The 25,962-nt window shown below is 55.7% G+C and overlaps 1 protein-coding gene across 5 annotated transcripts in view; it reads right to left on the bottom strand.

Annotated features, from left to right (window-relative positions):
• Bcl9l (BCL9 like) overlaps positions 1 to 19,752 on the bottom strand; it is a 30,094-nt gene extending 10,342 nt beyond the window's left edge. The window contains exons 1-5 of one of the 5 annotated variants that reach the window (XM_021637941.2): positions 18,733 to 19,752; positions 12,618 to 12,673; positions 2,782 to 2,883; positions 1,192 to 1,580; positions 386 to 505 (exon numbers count right to left, since the gene is read on the bottom strand). In XM_021637941.2, the coding sequence (XP_021493616.1) occupies positions 386 to 505; positions 1,192 to 1,580; positions 2,782 to 2,807 (535 nt within the window). In that variant the 5' untranslated portion in view covers positions 2,808 to 2,883; positions 12,618 to 12,673; positions 18,733 to 19,752. Of the gene's footprint in view, positions 1 to 385; positions 506 to 1,191; positions 1,581 to 2,781; positions 2,884 to 3,764; positions 4,091 to 12,617; positions 12,674 to 18,732 lie in introns of those variants that run through there. The other 4 variants (XM_060372509.1, XM_021637945.2, XM_021637944.2 and 1 more) reach the window with 4 other exon arrangements.
• Positions 19,753 to 25,962: the final 6,210 nt, after the last annotated feature.

Genomic DNA, 25,962 nt, shown 5'->3' with positions numbered 1-25,962 from the left:
GAGAGTCATTTGGAGATTGGAGAAAGGAACCAGGGACACAGTGAGGTGTCAGTTCACACCTAAGCTTAGCAAGGCTTTGCAAAGCCAAGCTAACAGGTATTTCCAGAGAAGCTGTACCTTCCTTGCCCATCCTCCCCTGACCAGTAGGTGGCAGCATTTGCCATGAAATATGTTAGTAATGGAGGTGAGTTGTCCAGAAAGGGACCACCTGAGAAAACTGACAAGGACGAAGGGAGGGAGAGAGAGGAGAAGGAGAGAGAGACAGACAGAGGGAGAGGACTGAAGAAGAGCCTGGGGTCCTGGTACTTGGCACTTCTAACAACCACCTAAACCCTAGGTAAGGAGACTCCCAGGGGCACAAGGCAGAGGACCAATGGGTACTCACTGTGGGCGGCCCCAATGGGCTTGTCGTCGTCCTCGCTGTCTGGACCAGAGCACCATTCGTCCCCACTGTAGGGCTGCTTCCTCTCTAGCACGCACCTCCGTTTACTCCGGGGTGCCACCTCTGTCCAGGCAGGAGATAGGCAGAAAGAAGGAGCAGTGAGTACCAAAATGGCCTGGTCCTTCCACATGCTGAGGGCCTCCCAGACCATTCTCCAACATGCCCCACCCTGAAGGGCACTGCCCAGACTACGGTGGGCACTCTGCCAGTCCTCGGCCCCCACCACACCACCATTTGTTTCTGATTTCTTTCTCCAACCCTGCCTGCCTGTCTCCCCTCTCTCCCCCCACCACCCCCAAGTAAAGCATAATCCCAACCACAACTGGTTCTAATTAGGGCTGGGGGGGGGGAGGAGCCACTGTGACTCTTCCAGGCCCCAGTGCCTGCTCCCAAAAGGCTTGCACCACCGGGACATCGGGAGGCTTCAGGGATGGGGGCTCTTCATGGCTCTTCACTCAGGACAGGAAGCCTCCCTCTCCCGATGTGGGGGCTATGGCAGGAATGCACAGGACAGTGAGACTAGAAGTCCCATCACTCTGTGGTCCAGCTCTTCGATGAGTGGCACCCTGGCCAGCCCCACTCTGAACTGAACTGGTCGACCGAGGGGGATAGAGATAAAAGAAAGGTGCTGGAAACAACGTGTGTGGAACGGCAGCACGGGATGAGGAGCAAACAGGGCATGATCTCTAGCCAGCTTGGGTCTTGGGCTGGAGATGATGTCACTGTCTGGAGATGAAGGAATGCACTACCTTTGGCCTCTGAATCGAGGGATGGAGTCCCAGCCTCCCGCTGCTCTCCAGAGTCCACTGACACGCTCCGCTCACGCTTCACCTTGCCCTTGAGAGAGCTGAAAGGAGGCACTCCTGCCTGCGGTGGGTTCTTCAGACTTGAGTTGCTAGGTGAGATCTGGTTGGCCTTGGCCCCATGGCTCCCCGCCCCCACGCCCTTGGAGCCCAGGTTGCAGGTGGGTCCTTGGTTCACATTCTGGTGCTGGGACTGGGCCCCTCCATTCCCTGTCTTGCCATGATTGGTCAATTTATTTTCTGGGTGCATTGGCTTGGCTGGGGCAGGGGGGCAGTGGCCGCGAGGGGACAGCGGCGGACTCCCTGGAGCCTCTCTCCTCCTGGGGTGGGGTAACCTGGGAAAAGGGAGGGGAGACAGAAAAGGTTAATCCTGCAAGGAGTTAGGCTGGACTTTAGCTCTTGTCTCACCTACTGGTGCAGGGGGTGGCTAGTTACTATCTTGAGACCACCTGCCATGACTCCCTACCTCTGTGTGGGTCCTCAGATAAGAGGAGAGCTCTGTCCACCTAGGGGAGTGGAGAGGAGCAACATTCCTTATCTTCTAGGCCCAATTCAAATGGAAACTAGGGCTTTGAGCAGACTCTACCTTCGGCCCTAACATCCACTAGCTTGCCTAGCAGCCCTTTCTCCCAATGATTTTTGATGAATTCCTAGCACCTTCTGGTGTCTGAGACTCCTTCCAAGGCCCCAGACCTCAACTGTGCTGTGCCCATAAACTAGCAGAGAAGGGCCACAGGCCCTGTGAGTCACCGCTCAAACCTTAGCCCTATTCCCTAGGGGAGTAGGCGAAAGTGCAATGGAGAGTGGTACCCACTGGTCCAGAGCCTAAGGGGGAAGGCCTGAAGAGGGTGGGCCAGTAGGCCCTGACAGCAGGCAGGGACAGGAGGGGGGGAGGGGAGTGGTATGTCAGACAGACAAGAGTGCAGCTTGAAGCCAAGGATTCCTACAGCCTAGGCTGCGGGCCCTTTAAGCTCCAGCCTGCTGCCCCCACCACCTCCCCCTCCCCGGAGACCTATTAATAGCCGCTGGAAAGATCACATCACGGGAGAGGATATTTATCCCCCCTCATTCCACACCAGCTCAGATTTATTTCAGCCCTGCTGTCCTGCTGCCGCCGCCTGGCCCTGTCTGCCCGTTTCTCCAGGGGAGGAAGGAGGCAGCATCCCCCCACACTCCAGCTTCTACCCCCAACCAGACTGAGGCTAGAGGGGGCTGTCATACCAACACTAGTGGGTAGGGGTCTGTTCTAAAGGTTTCAGGAGGGAAGAAGTAGAAGGGACCAGAAGCAGCAGGCAAAGCTAGCTGCCAGTCTCCTCTGCCCCCTGGGCCCAGGCACTAAGGCTGGCTGCCAGCTCCTGCCTAGGGCCAGGCATTCCCACTCTACCTCCCTTCAGCCCACTGGTGGCCAGGAAGCCAGGTGCCCAAGGGGCACCTCTCCAAACAGGCAAAACTCCAGAGCTCGGCCCCATCACCACGGGCCCTTCCCTTCCCCGCTCTCCATACACACGTATCCCACCCTCCGTGACACCCACACACCTTGTCTTGTTAGCCAGGATCCTCATGGCTCCCACACACAGTGGGGCTACGGCCCCTGTGCGTGCCCAGGGCCCAGCCGGGTACTCGGTACTGGAGCAGGGACTGCAGCAACAAGCCCCAAAGAGAAAACTTGTGACTTCGGGAGGGGTGTATGAAGGACAGGGAGATCCCAAAGCCCCGGGACTAAGGAACTGGATAGGGTAGGGTAGGGTTGGAAAGAGAAGATTTCTCGATCCTAAAGACCAGTCCAGTCCCCATCCCTCCCACACCTTGTCCTCAGGGAGCCTGCAGTATCTAGCAGGCCCCCCACCCTAACCCCCCCCCCCCCCAAGGGCTGCAGAGTCAGAATTCACTAATAGGCTAGGTCGCAAAAGTGACGCTTGGGGTGGTAGCGAGGTCTGCTCTAGCCCACTGGGGGACTCCCGCTCCTAGACACGCCCCTCACCCAGGATTCGGGAATCCCTCATGCCCCGCCCCAGCACTGCGCCCTGTCCCCGGGCGCTGCAGCCTCCCAGGGGCCGGGGTGGGGGCACTGCCCTGCCCCGCCCCCAGCTCCAGGCCTAGCCCATGCCCATCCCGGCAGGCCCGGGCGGGCAGCAAGAGGCCTGGCGGGGCCCCGGGGCTGCAGCTGGGCTCTTCTGGAGACCAGTAACGCTGGCTCAGATTCCTCCCCGACCGCAAGAATGCAGGAGCCTCCCCTCCCCCCTCCCTTGCACCCCCACCCCGCCCCCTTCGGCAGAGCTGGAGTGTAGAGACAGAGCGAGCGAGGAGTGAGAGAGCCAGCGAGGCAGCGAGCGAGGGTGAGGAAGGCGGACAGGGCTGCAGTGTGGATCTCCCGGGCCCACTGGAGGGCGCGCGGACAGACCCATGGACAAGTCCTCCAGGGACTGACTGGGTACTAGCCGGCCGGGCAGTCTGGGCGCACGGAGCTGGGACTTAAGACACCCACAAGCACCCGAACTCTGACTCACACGCACACTTACAGCTCACACGTGGACAGGGAGACAAAGACACGCACGGAGCCCAGGAAACTAGAGACGCTCACGGCCAGATGACAGAGGTGTGCCCAAGGGACTGGGCAGTGCGAGCCAGCGACAGCTGTCGGGCAGCCCGGGGCTCACGGACACCCTGGCCGCCCAGCGGAGGGAGAGCCGGCGGACTCATTGAGCAGATGTGAAGACTGAGACCCAGACACAGGGGAGCCATAGAAAGTTGAGCCCGACAGTCACAAAGAATGCACAGAGGGCCATGGATACGGCAACAAGCTGACTTACACAAACACAGACGCCTCACCCAACCACCCCCTGCTCTGTCCCCTTTCCCCGCCCCCAGCAGCGATCCCGGTAAAAGGTGGGGGAGGAAAGGGGAGGAGTCTTGGGCCCTAGAGCGTCTTCCCGTGACAGGTCCAGCTAGACACACCCGAGCACCCTCCCGCTCCCTGCTCAGCTGCTGGGAGCTGGGCTGGAACCTCCAGATAATGGCACGGGGGATACCAGGTACACTGTGGGCCTCTAACCTCAAGCCCTGTACAACATTGGCCTTCCCCACTCCAACTCTGTCTCTGGAAAAGAAGGTTCCAAAGTCCAGAGCCTGGCTTGCAGCAGCCACCCCCGCCCCTCCTGCAACACAACCAGAGGAGAGCAGAGGCAGGAGTCAGGGGGGGGGGGGAGGGGGGGAGGCCTGGTCAATGGAGGATGTGCTCCTTAAGCTCCCACCCTTGTCCCTGGTTGAGGAACTGAGGTCTGAAAAAGAAAGTTGTGTCCCCTGGGTGTGTGTGGGGGGGGGGTGTCACATGACAATGTGGATGACCCAGGACCCCCATTCCAGGGACTACCTTGGAACCGTGACTGTTTGTCTGAGCCTAAATCAAATTGGTAGGCTTTTTACATTTGAGTCCTGGGGGCTTATCACCCGTTGGGGGGACGGGGGGGGGGGGGGGAGACGGGCAGGGCAAAGGCCTTCTACTACTTCCTGTTGAGGGTCTCAAACACCAGAGACCTAGCCTTGGCCCAGTGACTCACAGCTGTAATCCTAGCACTTGGGAGGCTAAGACAGGAGGATATGGAGTTCGAGCCTAACCTGAGCTACAAGTGAGTTCCAGATCACCCTCAACTAGCAAGATTTTTGCCTTAACACCTTCCTCAAAAAGCTATCACACAGAGGGAGGGGGACCTATAATAATCCAGGGAGGGGCTTAGCTAGGAAATCAGCCCCGGTGAATCTGAAAAGTGCCCCCCAGGACTCCACCTCCAGCTCCCGCCCAGCTGCCGAGGCGAGCCAGGCGAGCCGGGCGAGCCGAGTCAAGCACAGATGGCTCAGGACTTAGCCATCTTACATCTCCCCGGCTGGCCTTCAGGAGTTGGTCCCAGCTCCCAAAGACCCCTCTTCCTCCACACTCCACCCAGACCGCTCCTGAAAAGGGCAGCCCTGGGAGTCGGGGCTGGTGGGGGGCAGGGCTTTTGAGGCCTAAGTGACTAAGGGGCTGCCCTGGCACCAGACCTGAAGCCCCTGGAGATGTCGCCCATCAGGAAGGCCTGGGGCTTTGGGAACGTGGGGCTCTTAGAACGGGGCAGGGCTACCCGTGCTCACAAACAGGGAGCAGGTGCAAGTCACCTGAGCTGAAGGCCAGGAGCAAACCCATGAGAATGTGCCTGGAGCAAAGAAGCCGAGACAAAGAAACCAGGCCAAATAGGTACAGGTCTGTGATCCCAGCCCTGGGGAGGCCAAGGCAGGACCCAGGCCAGCTTGGGGTACTTACTGAGCTTCTCTAACAAAAAGCCTGAAGTGGGGACCACTTGCCTCCCCTGTAAAATAAGGGTAGGCCACAGAGTAAGGGTTGGTGAGAACAGTCCCAGTTGGAGGAGCGAGACAAGGAGGGCTCCATGGTCAGAGCTCCAGTGTTTTCTATAAGCCTCTTTCAACAGAACTGTCCCCTGGTCAGGCAGGCATTCGTATCCCCAGGCAATCTGCCTGTTTCCATGTTTGGGAGTTGGCTTGACTAAACCAGCCAGCCCACTAGCCTCTCTGCCCTGCTCACAACCATCTCAAGGAAACTAGGCTTTGCGGCTCAGGCCTACAGGCTCAGCACTCAGGGAGCTGAGACAGGAAGATTTCTGTGGGACAAGCTACACAGTGAGTTCCAGAGCAAGACTCTCGCTACAAAGTAAATCTTTCTGCCGCCTGGGTGTGATGGCTTACACCTCCAATCCCTTCACCCTGGGAGCAGAAACAGGCCAGCTTTGTGATTTCAAAGCTATCCTAGGCTACACAGCAGATTCCAAGCTATCTAAGGCTACGTATAGAGATGCTATCATACACACACAACCACAACAATAACAACAACAACCAAAATACATTTTACTTCAGGGCCAGTGATGTCATCAGCAGAACAAATAAAATCAGAGGACCTACCTGCCTACAATCTCAGCAAGACCAAGAAAATCGAAAACAAAGGGGCAGTAAACAATGCTTTGGAGGGCCCTCACCCTCCCCCCCATACAGCGAGCAGAACCTTTCAGGAGGGAAAACATGTGTTACATGGGGACAGGGTCTTTGGCTTCTGGCCAACATTGGGAGATTCAGCTCCCAAGATAAAGTCCCAATTGCCCTTTCTTCTGGGGTCAGGACTCCCTCCCCTGGTCCTCAGCTCTCTTTTAGCACTCAAGTTGCTTCTCTCCTTGAGGTGGTAACTCAGCCCAGTGGGGAGGTCAGGGATTCAGAGTCTACCTCAAGTGGGGACCCTCTAGATGGGGACTTCCAGGCTTGGGGGTTGGGGGGTCCCCTGGCCCTGGTTCCTAGCAACACCTCCCCTCCCAGGAGTCCATGCAAATAAACCAGTTTTGCTTGGGAGGTTTTACCTAGGAGTTTCCAGCCCGCCCCACCTATAGCCCCAGGGTAAGGTCAGACAATCCTAACCCTGCAGGACCATGAAGCCTGCTGATCCGACTCTTTGAACACAGTGCCTGTGAGAGGTCAGTTCTACTCTTTGTGGACCATGGTCCCTCTGGGGCCTGTGGGGACAAACGGCATTGTGGAACAGGCCTAAGCTCACCTCACTTCTTTTGGCTCTTTTAGCCATTACCAGTGAGAACAGACCTCAGAAAGCAATCATGCCCCTGCAGTAGGGTGCCCCCAAAAGACCGCTGCCCAAACCCTAGCTTCTCCCTCCCCCTAGGGAGAGGGGTGGGGAGGGGTGGGGGGGTACTAGGAAACAAGACAGGGCAGGAAGCCCAGGCAGGCAGCGGGCACTCTGGGCCAGGCACAAACAGCCAACACAGGAAACCACAGCCCACCCCCGCCCACCCCACCCGCCCAAGGCTCTGGGAGAGAGGAGTGCCAAATGCCTAGCACCCTGCCTGAGGCCAGGGCCAGGGGTTAGCCCAGGGCAAAGGAGGTGCTCAAAGGCCTCCAGGCCTCTCTTCCTCAGACTCTACCTGGGGAGGGGGAGAGGAAGCCAGGCTGGCAGAGAGAGATGGGCTGCCTCTTTAAATCCACCGAAATCCTGAGCTAGGCCCAACCCAGCTCTGGTTTCACAGGAAGGAAAGGACTGCAGGAGCCAGTAGAGCAGACGGTAGTGGCTGGAATTAGCCCCACCGCCCAAATATATCTGGACTCCACTGCCACCCCACTGGCACTTCCTGCCCCCTGGCACCTGTACCATAGTGGCGGTGGGGGAGGGTCTAGATGCCACCTCTCCCTAATGGGAGACCCCAATTTCAGGAGGTGGCCTGTTGCCGTGTGCACGTGGGTAGGAAAGTGCCTTCTCAAGTCAGCCTTCCTACAAAAGGGGGAGAAAAAGAGCCAGACAGCTTCCTGGGGGCCTTCACCTGGTCTGAGTCTCCCAAGGGGTTAATCTGGCCCCTATTTAGGGGGGAATGGGTGGCCGAGGAACCTCCTCCAAACTGCCTGGCTACTGGGAACAATGGGGCCATTGTGGGAAGAGTGGAGTGCGGGCAGGCGGCTGGCACAGCCAGCACACCACGGGTGGGACCTCGCCCAAAGCCTGCCTGCCATACTCTGCTCTCTCCCCCAGGTACTGCTAGAGGCAGACACATCCTCTATCGCTTGCCGTGCCTGCCTGGCCCAAGATTTTGGCACCAGCAGCACCTGGGTAGCCATCTAGCTCTCCATGTTGACATGCAGACAGCCATGACCCTCCAGGAAGCAGGGGCTTGTGGGCCAGGGCTAGTGGGGGTGGGGTGATGAGACAGGATGTATGCCTGTGATCCTCCTGCAGGGCAGACAGGAAGGCCAAACTGGGTTTCTAGTGTCAGTCCTGGCACCCTCAGGCAAGAAGGGCTTACAGGATTGTGAAAGCAGTGACGGACAGGGTCCTCTGCCCCAAGGCCTCCTTTCCCACATCCATCCCATAAACCTTCCCCCTGAGAAGGTGTGATGCCTGCCCTACTGTAGCATTGAACCCTTGCCCAGGGTTGGGATCCTGGCGCACATGGGGTTACAACAGAATGAGAATCAGCTCTGTAGTTGAGCAGACAGAATGCCAGCCCCATCATGCTGCTTCTAAACTGCAGAACTGTGTCCATGTCTTCATCCCGCTGAGCCTCAGTTTACTCACAGGCAAAATACAACATGAGGTAATTAGCAGAAACTACCTAAAAATGTCTATGACACATTGGCCCTCAACAAAGTCCCTTGGGCAATCTCTTTCCCAACATAGCACCCAAGAATGTGGCATGTCACGAAGGTACGCTGGTAAGGAGAAGCACCTTCCTGCCTTTTGAGTATTCAGGCAAGCAGGGCCTATGGGCATCAGACTAGTGTTACCCAGAGACGTGGCCTTCTCTGTGCCCTGGAAGCTTGTTCCCTCCGTTAATATGCCCCTGAGATCCTCAACTTCCTCCAGAGCATAGCCTCGGGTCTTACCTAGGAGGTAAGTGAAGGGGGACTTTCCTTCCAGTGACCCGAATCCCCTCCAGACTGACCCTTTTGACTGAGCTGGGAGGAAGTATGGGTGAATTTACTGCCTTGCCTGACATGGTTCTCTTTAAAGAGTAGAGAGAGGGTCTCAGAGAGAAAGGGAGACTGATAAGCACTTCTAGAGGACAGAAGGCCCAAGGAGGAAGTCCTGTTCTCTTCTTAATCAGAAAGGGCAATACCTCGTCGGGTGGCCCCACAAGTCTCAAAAGGGTTAACAAGGTCCTAAAAATAAACCTGTTCCCAGCAGGACCCACTGATCAGAACCCTCCGGCCATCTGTTCCCATTTTCTCCTGTTCACGTTGGAACATCTGAAACCAGCCCCAGAGCCCCAGCCCGATCCCAAAAATAGCCCCAGCCTGCCCAAGGAACAGGCCCAGAGGCTGGCCACAGGAGACATGGCCAGCTCAACAGTTAAACACGATGGCACAGGCAGAGAAGTCCTCACCTCCCAACCCCATAGAGAAGGGGAATCCTCGAGGTCCCAGAAGGAGGTGGGCAGGACGGCATGAGACTCTAGACCATCTCTCCTAGTCCAAGGCCATAGACAGTACCCGGTAGCCAAGCAGACCCAGGAGTCCTATTATTCCAGGGCTCCCATTCCTTAATCCCCAGAAGATCCTAGCCACCTGTCTGCGTAGATTCTTTCTTCTGCGGGCAACCCAGCCCTGCCATCTCTTCCACGGCTCTTCACCATTCCTAGGCTCCATCTCACCATCGCAGTCCTAGCTCAGGACCTTTGAGAGTCCTGACAACACATTCAACACAACCAATATTCACATTCTCCCCTACCCTGAGGCACCCAGAACTTTCTCCAGCATTGTTAGGGAAGGATTCCAGGGGTACCTCCTTGGAGACCAGGGGTGCTACCATGCCCCTACTCTCTCCTTCTGGACTTGAGGACAGCCTTCCCTGCCTAACTGTGAACCACTGGCATGTTCACTTCATCTCCCAGGCACTGCCCTTCCATATTCAGAAAATGTTCAAGAAGGAACCCTAAGACCAGAGGCAGGCCTAACCAGTGCCATCCACCTCAAGCTCCACACTGCCACATTTCTCCCCAAGGAAGGTCCCTGACTCCCAGACCAGGAAGGAAAGAAGGAGGCCATCTAAAGTCATTTAAGGACAGTGTGTCTCCTCCAGTCTGGTGACAGAACAGAGCAGCAGGGGTTGGATGGTAGGAGGGACTCCAAAACTAAAGCAAGCAAACAGCACTTGGGGAGGGAGTAGGGCTGGGCCCGAAATGCAAGAGCAGGCCATAAGGAGAGGGAGCCCTTGGAAACCGAAGTTCTTCTCCAGGTCCAGGGCAACTACAAAACTTACAATCACAGTATCAGCCACCAACAGTGGGAAAACTGAGGCAACAAGGTGAGTCTTGCCAGCTGTGGTAGCTCATGACTTCAGTCTCAGACCACAGACACAGAGAGCTCTGTGAGTTCAAGGCCAGCCTGGTCTACATAGTAAGCTCCTGCCTCCAAATACAAAAGCAAAAAGGTGGTTCTGGAAGAGCATTAGCATCTGAGTCTGAAGTGCTGGATGGGATCTTGCTCCAAGCCCTAAACTCTGTCCCTCTACGAGTCTCCCTTAGGCCAAAGCCCCAGGAGAAGGGTCCTACAAGGAGCTCAAGATAATGATAAAAACAGGCATCTCTAATTTCTATCCAATATTTGCCCAAATTACGTGGCTTACCTAATTTAATCCTCAGAAAAACTCTATAAAAAGTTCGGTTTCTTTCTTCCTTTCTTTCTTTTTCAGTTCTGGGGCTGGAACCCAGGGTCTTGAGTCTCAAACTACATCACTATCTAAAATTTTTTCTTGTTATTGAGATAGGCTCTCACTAGGAAGAGCATGCTGGCCTCAAATTTGCAGCAACCTTCCTGCCTATCTCTGCTTAGGAGTGTAAGTATGCACTAACATGCTCAGCTTTTCTCAGGGTCTCCTAAATCCCAGGCTAGACTTCCTTTCCGTGCAGCCCAAAGTGGCCTTGAACTCAAGATCTTCCTGTTTCTACCTTCTGAGTGCTGGGTCTATAGGCATGTACTTCTACACCTGTTTATCCTAGCTTATGTTGTCCTAGGTTCAAACCTGGAGCTTTGCACGTAATAAGCAAGAATTCTACTGACGGAACTACATCCCTAATCTAGCCTTTTCTTATCATTTATTGTTTGTTTTTAGAGACAGGGTTGCTCTGTGTATCCCTGGCTGTCTTGGACTTACTTTGTAGACCAGGCTGGCCTAGAACTCACAAAGATAGGCCTGCCTCTGCTGGGATTAAAGGCGTGTGACACCCGGCTTCTTATTTTTTGAGATAAGGTCTTGCTGCCTACTTAGGTTGGCCCTGAATTCCTGAGGACAGGAGACCTTCCCTCAGCCACTAAACAGCTAGAACTACAGGCAGGCTCCTACTACTATCGTCAGCCTTGGAAAATACTTTATTTTTATATTCTTGGGGTATTTGCAGTTTGCTGGTCTGTCTGTCTATTTGAGACTAGCTATTACCTCTCCATTGCTGGAATTCCTGTGCCTGGCTTAGAAATCCCTTTCATTATTCCCTCTTTGAAAGTGGGAAGAGTTAAGTAGCTTGCCCAAGATATAGAGCCCACCATTACACGCCAAGGAGTGGAACTCCAGCAATTGGGTTCCTAGCCATGGCACTGTGCAGCTAGGTGTAACATGCTGTCAGGTCCTCACAGAAGGTGTGTTTGGGCCTGGGCTTCATCCCAGGCACCCTTCCACCCTCCCTTTTGGCCTGATGGGTACTGGGTCCTACACTAAAGGCCACAGTTCCTCCCTGGGGAAGAGATCAAAGAGAGCCCTGAACCCTGTGGCCTTTGCACAGGTGCCCTGCTGAGCCAGGCCCAGCTCTCAGAGAGCAAAGTTCTCGGGCCTCTCAAACTCCACCCACCACCAGTCCGTTACCTCCTCACCTCTCCAGGTCCCTAACCAGTCAGCAAAGTCTTAAGGCAAGTTTCTAGGGCTTTAGCACAGGCTCCTGCCAAGATGCCCAAGGCTATGGAAGAAGGCTGCCTCCTCCTCCAGCCCCCAGGTGGGAGTCAAAGGTCAAGTGGGACTTTCCCCTAGAAGGCTGGAGTCCCAGTCCCCACTCCGATCCACCTGTCATATTGCTTCCCACTTTTTTCATTGCCTGAATTGGAAGCAGTGGCACTTCCTCCCTGAGGATAGTGGCCTCCAGCAGGGAAAGTTGGGGGTGGGGGGATAGGAGCTAGCCGCTCTCCCTCCAGAGGACAGTCCAGGAAAAAGAAGCACCTCCTCCTGGTCCCTGCTTCCCTTCCCCAGGCTTTGCCTAGTCAGACAGGAGCCCACAGGAGTGTTTGTTGTGAATTTTGAGTTGTTGCTAAGTAAGAAGGGAGGGAGGAGGGAAGCTGAGGGTGTGTGTGTGTGTGTGTGTGTGTGTGTGTGTGTATGTGTGTGTGTGTGTGTGGTGAGTGTGCACGCCTATGGAGCCAGGGCAGCAGAAACTGAACTATAATGGTGGCTCGTGGCCAGTGGGCACCCTGGATTTGACTCAACCAGTAGAAGCCAAAGCCAAGAAATGGAGACAAGTAATTGGGATGACCAGAAATTCTACCTTGTCCCCCCAGCCCCCAGCCCCAGGTCAGAGCTCAAAGTCTCCCACCTCCCAGCAGGGAATGAGGCTTGGAAAAGGCCTAGACCTGTCAGTGGTACCAAGCGTTAACCATTTCCCCGTCCAGGGCACACATACCCACTCCGGCAGCATTACCCACCCAGAGACAGAGGGGAATGCAAGGAGTAGGGGCAGAAAGCCAGGAGGAGTTAGCTCCAGAGAAAAAGCCAAGCAGGAGGCTAAGCCAGGACGCGGCCACTGCAGACAGGATGGGGAGGCCAAAAGAGCAGCACAGAAGCACATGGGCCCGCTCACCTGGAATAATGTGTGTCAGGTTCAGGCTCAGGGGTGTGGTCTGGGATGGGGGCTCCCTGTGGAGAGACGGTCACAGCTAAAAGTCCCTGGCCAGCAATCTATGTCCCTGACCCTCCCAGAACACCAACCCCAGCCTCCCATGTGCTCCCCCCACCACCCCCCAGCCAGAAACACATACAACTTACAGACAACCTACAGCTCCAGGAAGTCCCAGGGTTGCTCACACACACATATACACACCCAATCCTGACTTCTGTGGACTGGCCAGGAGCCAGGCCTGACCCAGCTGCCCCACCGCACCACTCCCCCTCCCTGCCCTGGAAGCGGGAAGGAGAAGGCATTGGAAGACCTCAGAGTTAGTTCCCTGAGAGCTTGGCCCTACAGAGAGAGGGAGGGGTGGAGGACTCCCACGACCTGGCCTGAAGACCTGGGGGGAGGGGTGGCTGAGGTCCAGGGATCCCAGCTTCCAAAACCAGTCACCCCCAGGTTAACCTGTGGCAGGGAAAGGGCTTATGTTCCTATGCACCTATGTGGTCGCCTTGGCTACCACCCTGGTGCCCCAAAGACAAAATATCCTGGGCACCTGGTCTAGCACCCGGGCCTGGGGTGAGGAACGTTCAGCAGTTTAGTAGCAGGCACTGGGTGAAGCTCCCACAGCAGGAGGGAGGGAGGCTGGTGGCTGGGCTCAGTTTGTACTGGGGGTCAAAGGGGAGTTCTTTTCCGAAGAATTCTGGGAGAGAAGCCAACTAGAGCAAGCTGCTAACCACCCCTCCTCCCTCTCTCTCTCTTGCTGCACTGGGGTGGGGGGTGGGGGTGTCCCTGCCAACCAGACTTAACCCTCTGCAGCCTGTGTTGCTCCTTGGGCCAAGATGGGGCTGTTAAGAGGGGGACCTGTGACTGCACCCAGCCTCCAGGGATAGACAGGGGGCATGATGACATGCCCGCCAGGAAGAGGCTGCCTCCACACGGTTCCAGTCGCGGCACCCTGCCCTCCCGCCATCTAGGTGACTTTTCTAGACTCAGTTCCCGAAGGTGTCTGCAGTGCCGTGCCCATGTGCCTGTCTCAGAGACGGAGATTGAGAAACAAACTGAGAATTCCCTGCCAAGGCCCTCCCCCTGCTGGGTCACTGAGCCCTGTACCAACAGGGGCCTCTACGCCTCCTTTCCTCCCACTGCACTGGGGGATCAGAGGCCGAACGGGAAGCCTATCCTATGCCCACCTCCAGATGCTGCCTCCACAGGCCCTTCACTCATACAGATAACCCCTGCCCATCTTCCTCCTCACTGGCCTTTGCATGGACTTCCAGAAAAGCATTAGGTTACAGCCTGAGATCCTAAGATAGGAAACTGAGTCCTAGTGAGGAATCAAAGCTTCCCAGTGACCATATACCGCCAACCAGCATAAATAAGCTACTAACACTCAGGCTTTAGCCGGAAGAAACAAAACTCAAAACACTCATAGTCCCCACCTCATGCAGAAACTCACCCTTGGTAGGGAGGGAACGAGGCAAGACAACAGTAAGCACTTTCTGGACCATGGCTGCGATGGTCAACCCCAAAGGCCTGCATTCCAGGCCCCCTTTGCCTTTTGCTTGGGATTAAATTTTGAGCTTGAGCTGGGTGCAGTGTGCAGGCCTATAATCCCAGGGAGGCAGAGACAGGGGGACCTCTGTGAGTTCCAGGAAAACCTGTTCTACAAAGTGAGTCCTGGACGGCCAAGGCTACAGAGAAACCCTGTCTCAAGTAAAAAAAAAAAGATATATATATATCTTTTTTTTTTTTTTTTGAGCTTGTTTTGTTAAGGAACTGTAAGTGGAGAAGTCAACTACCAAACTCCCAGGTAATTTGTGACTGACAGTTCCAGGTCTCCATTGAAGAAGGTGACTGCATCAGGGGAGGGAGCATGTTCCTTTCATCCCTAGGCCCCTCTACCAGCCATCACTACACCCTCAGGACACAGTGTTGCCTGGTGCCACTGAGCACACAAGGCCACAGAAAGAGAGGGAGCAACCGCTGGCAACAGCTCATCCCGGCATTTCCCCAACTCCGCCACTCTCTCTCCAAGGCCTCAGAGCTGCCAGAAGCTTGGGCCCCACTCCAGGAAACCTCCCTATCAAAGGGCAGAGGACTCCACGTCCCAGGGAGCTGCAGGGGACCTGTGACTACACCCCCCCAGACATGTTCCCAGGGTGAAGGAGGAGGCAGAACAGATGCAGAGCGTAAGCACACATCAGAGACACACCTCCAGCACACTCCTCAGAAAGAGCCCCTAGATACACACAAGTGAGAGACAAGCAGACACACTCTCAAGCCACCTCCTAAAATAGCCCAAACTTTCCTTAAGACCCATGAGAGTGGCAAATTCGGAGTCAACTCCAAGAGAGCTCAGGAGACAGCCAGACACACAGAACTACTGACACAGACACACCTACTCCGGGACACACTCGGAGCCACTGCATACAGAGTTGTACAGTTTGTGTCCATGTGCAAACACGCAGACCCAAATGTTGTACCTCAAGTGAGGCACAGCTTAAAGCCAGATTAGAAGAGTTGCTGCGAGTGGGGAGGGGACTCAGATGGGGGCGGCGGGGAAGCGCTCAGGATTTCAAAACAGTCCTGGTTTCGAAATGCTGGAAATGCTGGATTCAGGGCCATTCCTGAAGCTGGGGGAGGGGGAGCGCAGGGGAGGGGAACATGGGCCAACTTGGACCTACCAGAACAAGGATGAAAGTGCCAGACAGATGGTTCAGCCAGTGGGGAAGGGGACCCAGAAAAGGCTACCAAGCTAAGAGCAGCAGCTAGCCTAATACCAAGAGGGGAGGGCCCTGCCTGCTGGACAGAGGGCAAAGGAAAGGCCTCCACTGGCTTTCACCACTGGCAGGAAAAGTGAGGAGGCAAAGGGAACCTTCATTCCCCTTCAGGACTGAAAGAAGCCACCACACCCCTTTACCTACCCACAGAACAAGGTGACCATCCCTTCGCTCCAGAAGAGTGCCTTGGCTATGCTTCCCTGGCTAGTAAGGGTCAAACGACAGTGGGGGACAACTGCCCCCGACACGCACGGCAGGCTAAGGGAACATCTCCCTAGGCATCTTCATAGTTTCCCATGAGTACCCCCACACCCAGGAAGTCACCTTTCCCTGGTAGCAAGAATGTCCTCACTGCTCCTCCCCCAACCTCCAGGGAAAGTAGACAGAGGGAGGGAGGGAGGGAGGGAAGGAGGGAAGGAGGGAGGGGAGGTCAGGCAAGGCTGGGGGTGGGGCTTTGGAGGCCTGGCCCTGGCACCCGGCAGGAAATTCCAGGCTGTAACTCCAGGCTGCCTTCAGGGCCACCCATCCAAGTGACATGCTCCAAGCAGCTCTGAAGCTTCAGGACTGTGGCCCTCTTCACCTAGCCCCTCAGAGCTCCTGGCCCTGACCACCCAGCCCTGTAGCCCCAGGGCTGAAACTCAGAGGCCCAGATTAGGGAAAATTTTGTAATCCCTGGTAGAAGCCCCTACCAAGATCCTTGAACTAATCTGAGCCTCTTTCCTCAGATCCCTGGGGGTGGTGTGCACAGTGTGGCTATGGGTGGGCAGCTGTTGGGGCTGGCAAGCAGGGGCACAGATGCCAAGCTATGGCAGCCAGGCGTTCAACAGGTTGAGCCAGTCCTTGGAATCGTCAGCCCCACCCCAGGGAGAGCGGGCCTGGCAGAGGCTCCCTGCCCGGGGCACCCAGCCTGTACCGCTTTGCTCCCACGGCTGCCCACTTTCCCACGGTGCCATCCCCCTCCGTCCCCTCCCCCTACCAGGTCAGCACCCGGGCAGTGCCAGGGCCTTGGTACAAGGAAGCAAGGGATGCCATTTTCCTGTCATCCTTGGGTGCCTGGGTTCTTCAGGTACCTTATTATCAGCAATGGGGAAGCTCAGGGAAAGCAAACATAGCATCAGGGCCACATCAGTCCCCCACCCCCACCCCCTACCTGGCTGCCTTTGATCCCTAGAAGACTGGACAGACATTCTGGCTCCCTCGAGTTGCCCCAGGGTGCTGGGACAGAACCTCAGCCTGAGGCAGCGCCAGAGGCAGGGTGAGGGTGCCCTCAGCAATTCATCTAAGGTTCTGTGGAGGAGAGGCTGTGTGTGTGTGAGGGGGGGGCTGGTAAGCACATAAGCAGGAGCTTCTGCTGCCTGCAATGCTGGTGCTTTCTCCCCTACCTCAGTCACTCCAGGTCTCCTTGGAGCCTGAGCACCATCCCAGCCCCACCGCCAAAGAGAGTCAGTCCCCCTTTGTAGCACGTTTCCTTTAAAGCAGGTGCCAGGCATTCTGGCCCTTGCTGAGTCGACACTGCCACTCTGCCACCCACTAGGTCTCTCTCTGCCCGGCAGGCTCCTGGCCTGCATGGTTGTTGAAGCTGAACCCTCCATGCACACACCCACCACCACCACCACCACCACCACCACCACCACCACGCCTGCCTAAGGCTTCAGCCCAATCCAGGTACCAGGAACTTGCTAACCAGGGTCAGGAATGCTCTGTGTACTTTGAACAAGCAAGATCACTAAGCTCCAATTAGCACTGATGCTTTAACCCCCGATTTCTGGGAACTGCCAGCCCTTCTCTAGATGGGGAGCCCTCCACCCCATCCCAACCATGAGCAACATGGCTTCACGGCTTAGCAAAGAAATCCCTATAGGGATTTCATAGTAGCCAGAGCCCTCCCTGGTGGTCAGGACCAGGTAGGTGGGTTACTTGAGGGAAAGTGTTTTCCTTCCTGGTACCAGAGTCCTGCTTCCCTCCCTGCTTCTCACCGTCCTCTGCCACACTCACTCTATCCTGAGGCTTCCAACTGTGGGCCCTGAGAGCTGACTTTTAACACACTCTTCCCTTGGAGCCATGAAATCATGGTCTTGGCCAGAGAAGGCAGCCGAGCCCACACTGGGGAGCAGCAGAGGAACTCCTGCCCCAGGGAAGTGACTGACCCCTGGAGAGGCTGAGGAGAGGGGGAGAAGGAAGTATAGGTATTGTCATTGGTGGTGGTGTGGCAGCTACAGTACAGACAACATTCCCGGGGGGAAACAGAACAGCAAGCAGCTCAATGGGAGGGAGGGAGGTGGAGCAAAAGATCAAGGGGCCACAGACCCCTCTTTCCAGGGCTCAGACACGCGCCAAGACCCCCTCTCTCAGAAACAACACTTCTTCTCCTAAAGCAGAGGTCCCCCAGACAAGACATGAAGACACACAGCCCAAGCAGCACACAGAACAGAAGGAGGAGGGAAGAAGGGGGTGTCAGAGGAACCCGGAAGGAAGGAAGCTGGACAGACAGACAGAAGCTAATGCTTGCTTCATTGCTCCAGAGAGACACACTCTGGACTTCCAGACTTTGAGGGATGTTCTGTTTCTCTGCCACCAAGAGGCAAAAACGAAGGCTGGACCGCTGCATCTTCCGAAACCGAATTCCAGCAGCCCTAGGCACCTCAGCTATGCAAGCAGGCCTAAGTCTTACTTCTCTTCCTCATATCTCCTCCCAAGGAGCTTCTTTGGATCAAGGCAGGAGCCACCTTCCCTTGGAGTGCAGAGAAACCTCCAAGGAACTGTGTGGCTGCCCCACCCCCAGCCAAGCCCATAACCACTCAGAATCCTGGGCAGAGGAGGCTCCTCCAGGTTCCTATGGCACAGAGGCAGTGCCTGGGGGCAGCGGACCCAACCTCTCACTCTTGTCCCAACCCTTCTCCTCCAGGAGGCTCCCACGAGTCAGGGGAGGAGTGCAGGGGTGCTGGGACCCACAGAGTTAGTGAGCCTGGGAGGGGGACTACATCTCCCAGAAGCCCCCAGGGCAGAGTTCCCTGCTCCAGCTGGCCCAAGGCCGGCCTTGTTCTCTGCGCTAAGGTGGTAGGGTCCCCTGGCTGCCCCTAAGCCCTTCTTTCGGTGTTCCGAGAGTGCCAGTTTGGTTGAGAACCTAAGAATATCCTCTAATGACCCTAGAGGAGTCCCCCGCTTCCTAAACAGCCAGGGGTGCGTGCTAGAACGCAAGAGACAATCAGACTGCGCTTCCCCTCCCCAATTTTAACTGGATCTCTCTTGGCGCGCTCCTGCTGGCCTGGCATGACTTTAGCCCTCTGCCCCAACCCAACCCTCACCTCGCACCGGTCGGGGGTCCTCACGCCAGGCCGGAGCTGGACGCCATAACCAGGTCAGGGTCGTTGGGTGGACTGGGATCCTCCAGCAGGACAGTGGAGACGCGGAGAAGGCGGGCAGGCGGTGATCCTTTTGATCTTGGACGCCTTGATCTCAATACCAGCCCGGCCCGCGAGCAGGTATCCGGGAGGCACTGGTTGCCGGGGTTTCTGACTCCCAACCGGGGAGCATGGTCCTGGGCGCCGGCACCGGCGGGAGAGCTAGCGCACCGCCGGGCCGGGGCTCCAGGCTGGGGTCTCGGCCCAAACCTCAGGGCTCCGGCTGCTGCTGCTCCTGCTCCTCCTCCTCCCTTCCTTCCTTCCTTCCTGCCTTCCTTCCTTCCTTCGCCTCCTCCTTTCACTTTCCTCGAGACCGGCGGGGACGGCGGGCACGGGGTGGGGAGGGGGCTGTCTAGGCGCTTATTGTTGGTCGGATGCCGAGGGTCCAGGTCGCAGCCCCCGGGCGGCGCGGCGCCAGGGGACCCAGGCGTGCGGGCGTCCGGCCGGCTGGCTCCGGGCGGCGGCGGTGCTGCAGCGGCCCCGGATCCGGGGCATGTCCGGCCACTGGCTCCGCCGCGCGCCGCCGCCTCCCCGGGCTCCCCTGCGCTGCCGGAGCCTCGCTCGCCCCTCCACTCGGCTCCTCTCCCCAGCCTGAATAAGCATCGGGGCTCTCTGGCTGCCTCCTTCTGCCTTCATACCAGAGCCGGGAGAGGCCCCTGTCAAAATAAGAGCTCCCCCATCTCGCTCGACTCCTCGCCCAACCCGGCTCCCCCAGCCTCCCAGTGGTCTGACTCGGTAAGGCGCCCGACCAGCTAGCAGGAGGCAGTTGGCCCTGGGCGGGGAAGGGGCCTTCGCCACCTCTGCTCCCCGGTTCCTGAAGACTGGGGAGGAGTAGCACCCACGGCACCACAGCATCCGAGGCTAGGGAGAGGTCTGACAAACCTACCCTCCTCTCTGCACGGATTGCAAAGAGTGGGAGTTTCCTGGACACACACACACAACTAGATCCCCTCTTTATTGTACCCACCCACATCCATTATGCACCAAGAGCATCTCCTCCCCTCCCCCTGAAGACATAGACTGAATTTTTTCAATTAAACCTTCAACAGTGCAAATTGGATACTAAGAAAATATTTGAGGAAGTAAAAGCTTTGTCTTCTCAAACACTCCCTCAGCACAGAAGGCTTCACACACACATTCACAGCACACACACACAAACACAAACACCATCCTATGGGAAGAAAACAAGTTCTAAGCAGTTTTTAAAGGCATGACATATGTCATTTCAATGGTTACCACAAACCTACAAGGAAGGTGTTCGAGCCCCATTACACAAAGGAGGAAACTGAGGCGTGTGTGACTGAAGGAATTACTCAGAGTTGCACAACCAGAAAGTAGTAAACCTCAGACTAGAATTCAAGTCTTCTTATCCCAGGGCACTCTCCTTCTCTCCCACTGCTCCTTCACCGAGAATGAAGATCAACCCGTGGCAAGCACTGACTGCCTCAGAAAGAAAGGATGCCAGTGTTTCCTCTGCTCCCCTGTCACATCAATGCTACCCACCGACCGGATGGCTCTGTACAGATGGCTCTGTACATCTGGCTGGCACAAGATTCCTAGGGACCCAGATCATAACCCAGATCATAGGCTCTGTGTTCCTTGCACAAATTACTCAGGTGGTGGCCAGGTTCACAGTGGGGCTTTAGTGACTATTGACTGGATGGGTTGATAGTGCCAGGAGCTGGACACTGGGCAAGATCTGGGAGGTCTTAGATGGAGGACAGGGTCATAAGCCCTGAATAAAGATCTTACCAGGGTGGGAGATCAAGGCAGGAGGATCTGGAGTTCAAGATCATCCTCAGCTACATATGGAGCCTGAGCTCAAACCGGGAAAATATGAGGTTCCATCTAAAAATAATAAATGAAAATAAACGAAACCCCTGAAAGCGGAGAGAATAAAACTCTGTAACGTGATACATTGCCATTTACAAAGGGCTTTCGTGTGCGTTATCAAATGGCTGTGTTTGGGGGTTGTTTTTTGTTTTGAGACAGGGTCTCGGTAGCTTTGGCTGTCCTGGAACTCACGCTAGGCCTTGAATGCAGAGATCTGCCTGCCTCTGCCTCCTAAGTGCTGGGATTAAAGGAATGAACCACTGCGCCCAGGGACTATGTTTTTTATAGAAATTTTTGTTTTTATTTTATGTATATGTGTGTGTGTATATGTATGTGTGTATATGTGTGTGCCTTCGTGCGTGCATGCACCCATACGAGTGCCTAGTGTCCATAGAGTCCAAAAGACAAATTAAATTCTTAGAACAGGAATTAGGGACAGTTGTGAGCCACCGTGTAGATTCTAGGACTGAACTGGGTCCTCTGAGAGAGCAGGAAGTGTCCTTAACTGCAAGCCATTTCTTCAGCATCTCAGCCCCATGTTTTAATCCAATCAACACAGGATTTCCAATCGTGTATCAACTATTGTCTCAAGCAATGTGCTAGGTTAAAGGCTCAGTTACTCCAATTCCATGAAGCAGATCAAACTTCATTTAAAGGAAAATAAACTGAAGCCAAGAGAAGCTGACCTTTGTGATCCCTGCACTCTGGAGAGTAGACCCATGAAGTTGGTTTTAATTTTCCTTTTTTTTTTTTTTTTTAAGATTTATTTATTATTTACACAGCATTCTTCCTGCATGTACACCTGCACACCAGCAGAGGACACCAGATCTCATTATAGATGGCTATGAACCACCATGTGGTTGCTGGGAATTGAACTTAGTTAGGACCTTTGGAAGAGCAGCCAGTATCCTTAACCTCTGAGCCACCTCTCCAGCCCAGGTTTAATTTTCTTCTCTCTCTAGGATCTCTAGGATATACTACTGACCACAGGCAAAGGACCAGCTCACAAAATGGACCCTTGCAAGTTACTTATGCTGATCAGCCTCCCATCACATAAATGACAAGACACTTGGGCTAGTTTGTTTGTGACAGGGTTTCACTATACTGGCTAGCCTGGAACTCTATGTAGAGGAGGCTGGGCTCGAACTCACAGAGATTCACCTGCCTCTGCCTCCCAGGCATGTACCACTGAGGCCAGTCCTTCTTACAGTTCATTTTGGCATAAGCCCTGTTCAGAGTCGGTCCAGAAATCAGTATTTATAGTGGTGGTGGCTGGGTTGCAGGGGTCTCTAATGTAGCACATGAAAACAAAAACCCAGGAGCGTTTGGTATGTCCCGTGAAACAGCCTTGTGGAGCGCTCCCCTGGGTGTGGCTGTGACTCATATTCCCAGTGTAGGTTCCAGGTCTGGATGCAGAGCCCAGCAGCTTTGGGCAGCCACTGGAGCCAGAGAGCAGGGAAGGCGAGAGGGTGGCCCTTTGCAAGAATCGAGAGGCTCCCTCTACTGGCCAACTAGGGAAGCCACCGCGCTCCCGTGCGTCGCTGCGACACGACGGATGTCACAGGTGTGCCAGCGAGTGTCCTTGTCGACTTTGGCCACTAAAAGTGCGGCACGGGCGGGCAGAGGTGTATGAAGGCCTGTTCCTGACGCGATGTCTCCTTGCCAGCGCTGCTACAAACCGTTTCTGGAAACTGTACCCACAACTGCATCTTGCAGTGAAAATTACTTTTGGACGGCGGGGAAAGGGCACCCAGGGCTGCTTGTTTCCTAAGACTAGCCATCTTCCTGTTTCTGGAGTGATCAGAAGGCGCAAATAACGCTCACGCTCCTCTCCGGCGTACACTTAGGTGGGCGCCAGTCAGGGGAAGTTCTGTGGGAGGGACGCTAGATCCTGAAGTAGCTGAAGGTCCAAGAAAGGGTTAACGTCAAAGCCCCACAGTGACTTCAATCATTGGCTCGGGGCACTGCCCGTCAGAGTTCTGAGGGTGGGGTTTTCGAGGCAGCAGTCAGATGGCCCAGCGCCCCTCACTAGCCCCTGGAATCCCCCCTCACACCCCCGTCATCCCACCGCTGAGCTGTGCCTACACTGTGCCTGTCTTGGTGGAGACATCTTTCTGGGCCCCGGATGAGGCGCAGATCTGGGCGTCCTGGCTTCCCCACTCTCTCCAGCCGCCTGGCTTCCTGATAGATGGTGATTATTATATAATAGACTTTCTGGACAGAGCCGTGCCAGCGCTGGGAACACTGCCCCTCCTCGAAGCACGCCTTAGGGCCTGGCATCTGCCGCACCAACCTTACCGCCCAGCTGTGCCGACGTCCCCAGCACCGCCTCCTTCCGGGAGCGGGAGACCCCTAGAGCCACCTTCCCTGGTGGCCAGAGGCCGAGTCCTGGGATGGGGCGGGCCCAGGCTCAGAGTCAGACCGGCGCCCCGCAGGTCTCAGGGTCGGCCTGCTGTGAGCCTCGCTTTAGCCCGTCTCTCTGAGACTGTGGAGTCTACCTGGGCCCCTCCAACCTGAACTTGGAACTTAGGAAGCAACAGAGGTGGGGCTAGGGCTGCTGGGTCCAGGGTCGGAAAGGGAAAGGAGTTGGGAAAAGCTGGGGGGGGGGGGGGGGGGCAGGAAACTCCAGGCTGGGCTAGGGGGCCAGCAAGGGCGGGGAGGGGGGTGGGGGGGAGGGACTCTTATCCTGACAGGGCTCCCGCCTTCTCCGACTAGAGGGTTTGGAAAAACTGAGCAGGCAGCCAAGGCTTGGCTGGAAATCCTGCAGCCCACCCTCCTGGGGACACAAAGCTTGGAGGGCGGGGGCAGGGCGGGGGGAGAGAGCGCGACCCCGGGGAGGGCAGGGCCCCTTTTGGGGCTGGGGGCCCAGGGGCCAGGTCCCTGGGGAGGGGGTTCCAGGCGCTGTCTCCCTGCAGTCTGCTTCCCCCATCTCCTTGCTCTCCCCCCCTTCCCCCACCTCCCCCTCTCCGGCTCCAGCCTTGCAGATTGCGGGCAGACTTAACTCCTAGCGCGCCAGCCTAGTGGACTTGTAGGTGGTGACACTTGATACGCGAAGGAGGGAGGGAGGGAGGGAGGGACTCCGGACCCCACGCCCACAGCTTAACACGTTAAGGCCCGGAACGCAATCCCGGAACCTCGGCCGATCTGAGCCACGAAAGGCTGTCAGTAACAGGAGGGGACACAGGCAAAGTCGACGCCTGAGAGCTGCCGAACGCCTTCGGCTCTAGAGCCTCGTCCTAACTGCCCACCTCCCGTTCCCACCCTCTGTTGTCTTCCCCTCACTCCTGGGCTACCTCCCTCCCTCTAGCTGAGGCGGAAGTCTAGATTTTGAAGGTCCTTGAGCAATCTCTACTAAAGCCCCAAGAGGTCCAGCTCACCCAGGTGACCACCCGCTTTTGCTCCTCTTGCGACTTGCAGGGCTTTCCCCGTTCTGAGAGGTCACCTACCCATCTGAAGCTGAGAACTCCAGCCCCCTCAGGCTCCAGACAGGACAAGGACAAGGGTCTGAGCTGCTGGGAACCCTGACTTAGTCTCCACCCTGGCCTCCCCACCCCGGGGTTGGACACCCTCCTTTCGATCACAGTTGGCCCCCCAGTTTCACTAAGAGTGACTCTACCTAGGGGAGGTACTTGAAACTAGGCTGGAAGGGGTTAACGGGGCGCTAGAGGAGAACCAGGTGAGGCACCACCCATCTTGGGCTCAGGTGAGAGTAGGTGGGGAGCTGGAAGGATAGTGACCTTAAAGGTTGCTTTTTCTGCCCCCTAGTGGTGAAATATGGCTTAACATGCACTAGCAAAAAAAAAAAAAAACGTATCCTCGCTGGGGATGTCTGGCTAGAGAGCGCCTCTAAATGTGGAAGAAGTCACCACGATCTCTGCCCCGCCGTCCCCGGACTCGCGGGCGGCTTCAGCGGCTTCCAGATCTGCATGGTAGGATTCGTCTTGCGGTACTCAAGTGTAGCGTGCTACAGAGCAGAAGCCGGAAGCCGGAGATCTCTCCTCCCAAGTTCTACACCAAATAGAGGGGGTCAGCAGGGAGACTCCTCCCCTTTGCTGCTTCCTTTTTTTTTTGTGCCCAAGCCTTCAAAGACCTCCTGGGCTTAGCATCAAATGCTAATTCAGCTCCAGATTCAAAGCTCCTCGGCTTGCCTTCACCTTCTCTCACCTCTAGCCAAGTTGTCTGCTGGATCTCTCCACTTTGAAAGATTCTAGCAGCTCACAGTCACTTCGCCTACCCGGGCAAGACTGAGATTCTCTCTATGCAGAAGCCTCCCAGGTCAGAAAAACCAATGATTTAGAAGGGCTGCATCCCTCCCTTTCAACGGTTCTGCTTCCCTCCCTCTCTTCAGGTCCTTCATTCTGGCTAAAATTCTTTTTTGTGTGTAAATAGTTCTGAGGATGGGTTGTTTGTATTGCTGGGGACTGAACCTGGGCTCTCTCAGTGCTAGGCACCACTTTGCCACTCAACTAAATCCCTAGCCATTTTCTTACCCTTTAAATTTTTGAAAAAGGATCTCCCTAGGTTGCCTGGGCTAGCCTTGAACTCACTCTGTAGCCCAGGGAGGCCCTGAATTTGGAATACTCTTGCCTTAGCCTACAGAGTAGCTGGGTTCAGGCCTCTACCACCATACCCAGCTCTCCTTATGAATTTTGATAACCAACTCAGCCCTTTTCCATGACTCCTTCTTTGACCAACTCTGCTGCTTAATGATTCAATAAATGCTTACTGAAGGCCTACTGTGTTCCAAGCACTGGACTGAACAGGAGCTTTATCTTGGTGACACGACAGATAGATTTGGCCCCTGTCTTCACACAGCCAACAGTCTAGCTAGGGACAGACAATATGCTGAGAAGGGCGATTCAGTGTGAGGAGGACTTGGGCTGCTCCCAGGAAAGACCCTATCCCTGAGCTAGGCATAACTGGGAGCAACATCTAGACCTCTCTGGACACACCCGCTGGAAGCCTTGGGCTATTGCAGCAGGAGACTTCTACCAGATAATTACAGAGACTTCTGGAGTCTCCCTCCCTATGTTCTCCAAGGAAAGAAGACTGGCCTGGAAGACCAGAATATGGGGCCCTAGCCTAATTGCTTTCTAGGCCTGTTTCTTCAAATGTTAAAAAAAAAAAAAAAAAAAGGCTAGTGAGGTGGCTCGGTGCATAAAAGATGCCTTTTGCCAAGGCTGACCACCTGAGTTCAGGGACCCGCATGGTAGAAGGAGAGAATCAAGTCTCATAAACTGGTCTCTGACATGCATGTAGAGACAGGAACCTCCATGAATAAATTAAAAAAAAATGTTTTAT

This window comes from Meriones unguiculatus, chromosome 1 (genome assembly GCF_030254825.1).
Source record: "Meriones unguiculatus strain TT.TT164.6M chromosome 1, Bangor_MerUng_6.1, whole genome shotgun sequence".
NCBI classification, from domain to species: domain Eukaryota; kingdom Metazoa; phylum Chordata; class Mammalia; order Rodentia; family Muridae; genus Meriones; species Meriones unguiculatus.
The sequence above is the reverse complement of the archived record's forward strand: the minus strand, read 5'-3'. Positions and strand labels throughout refer to the sequence as shown.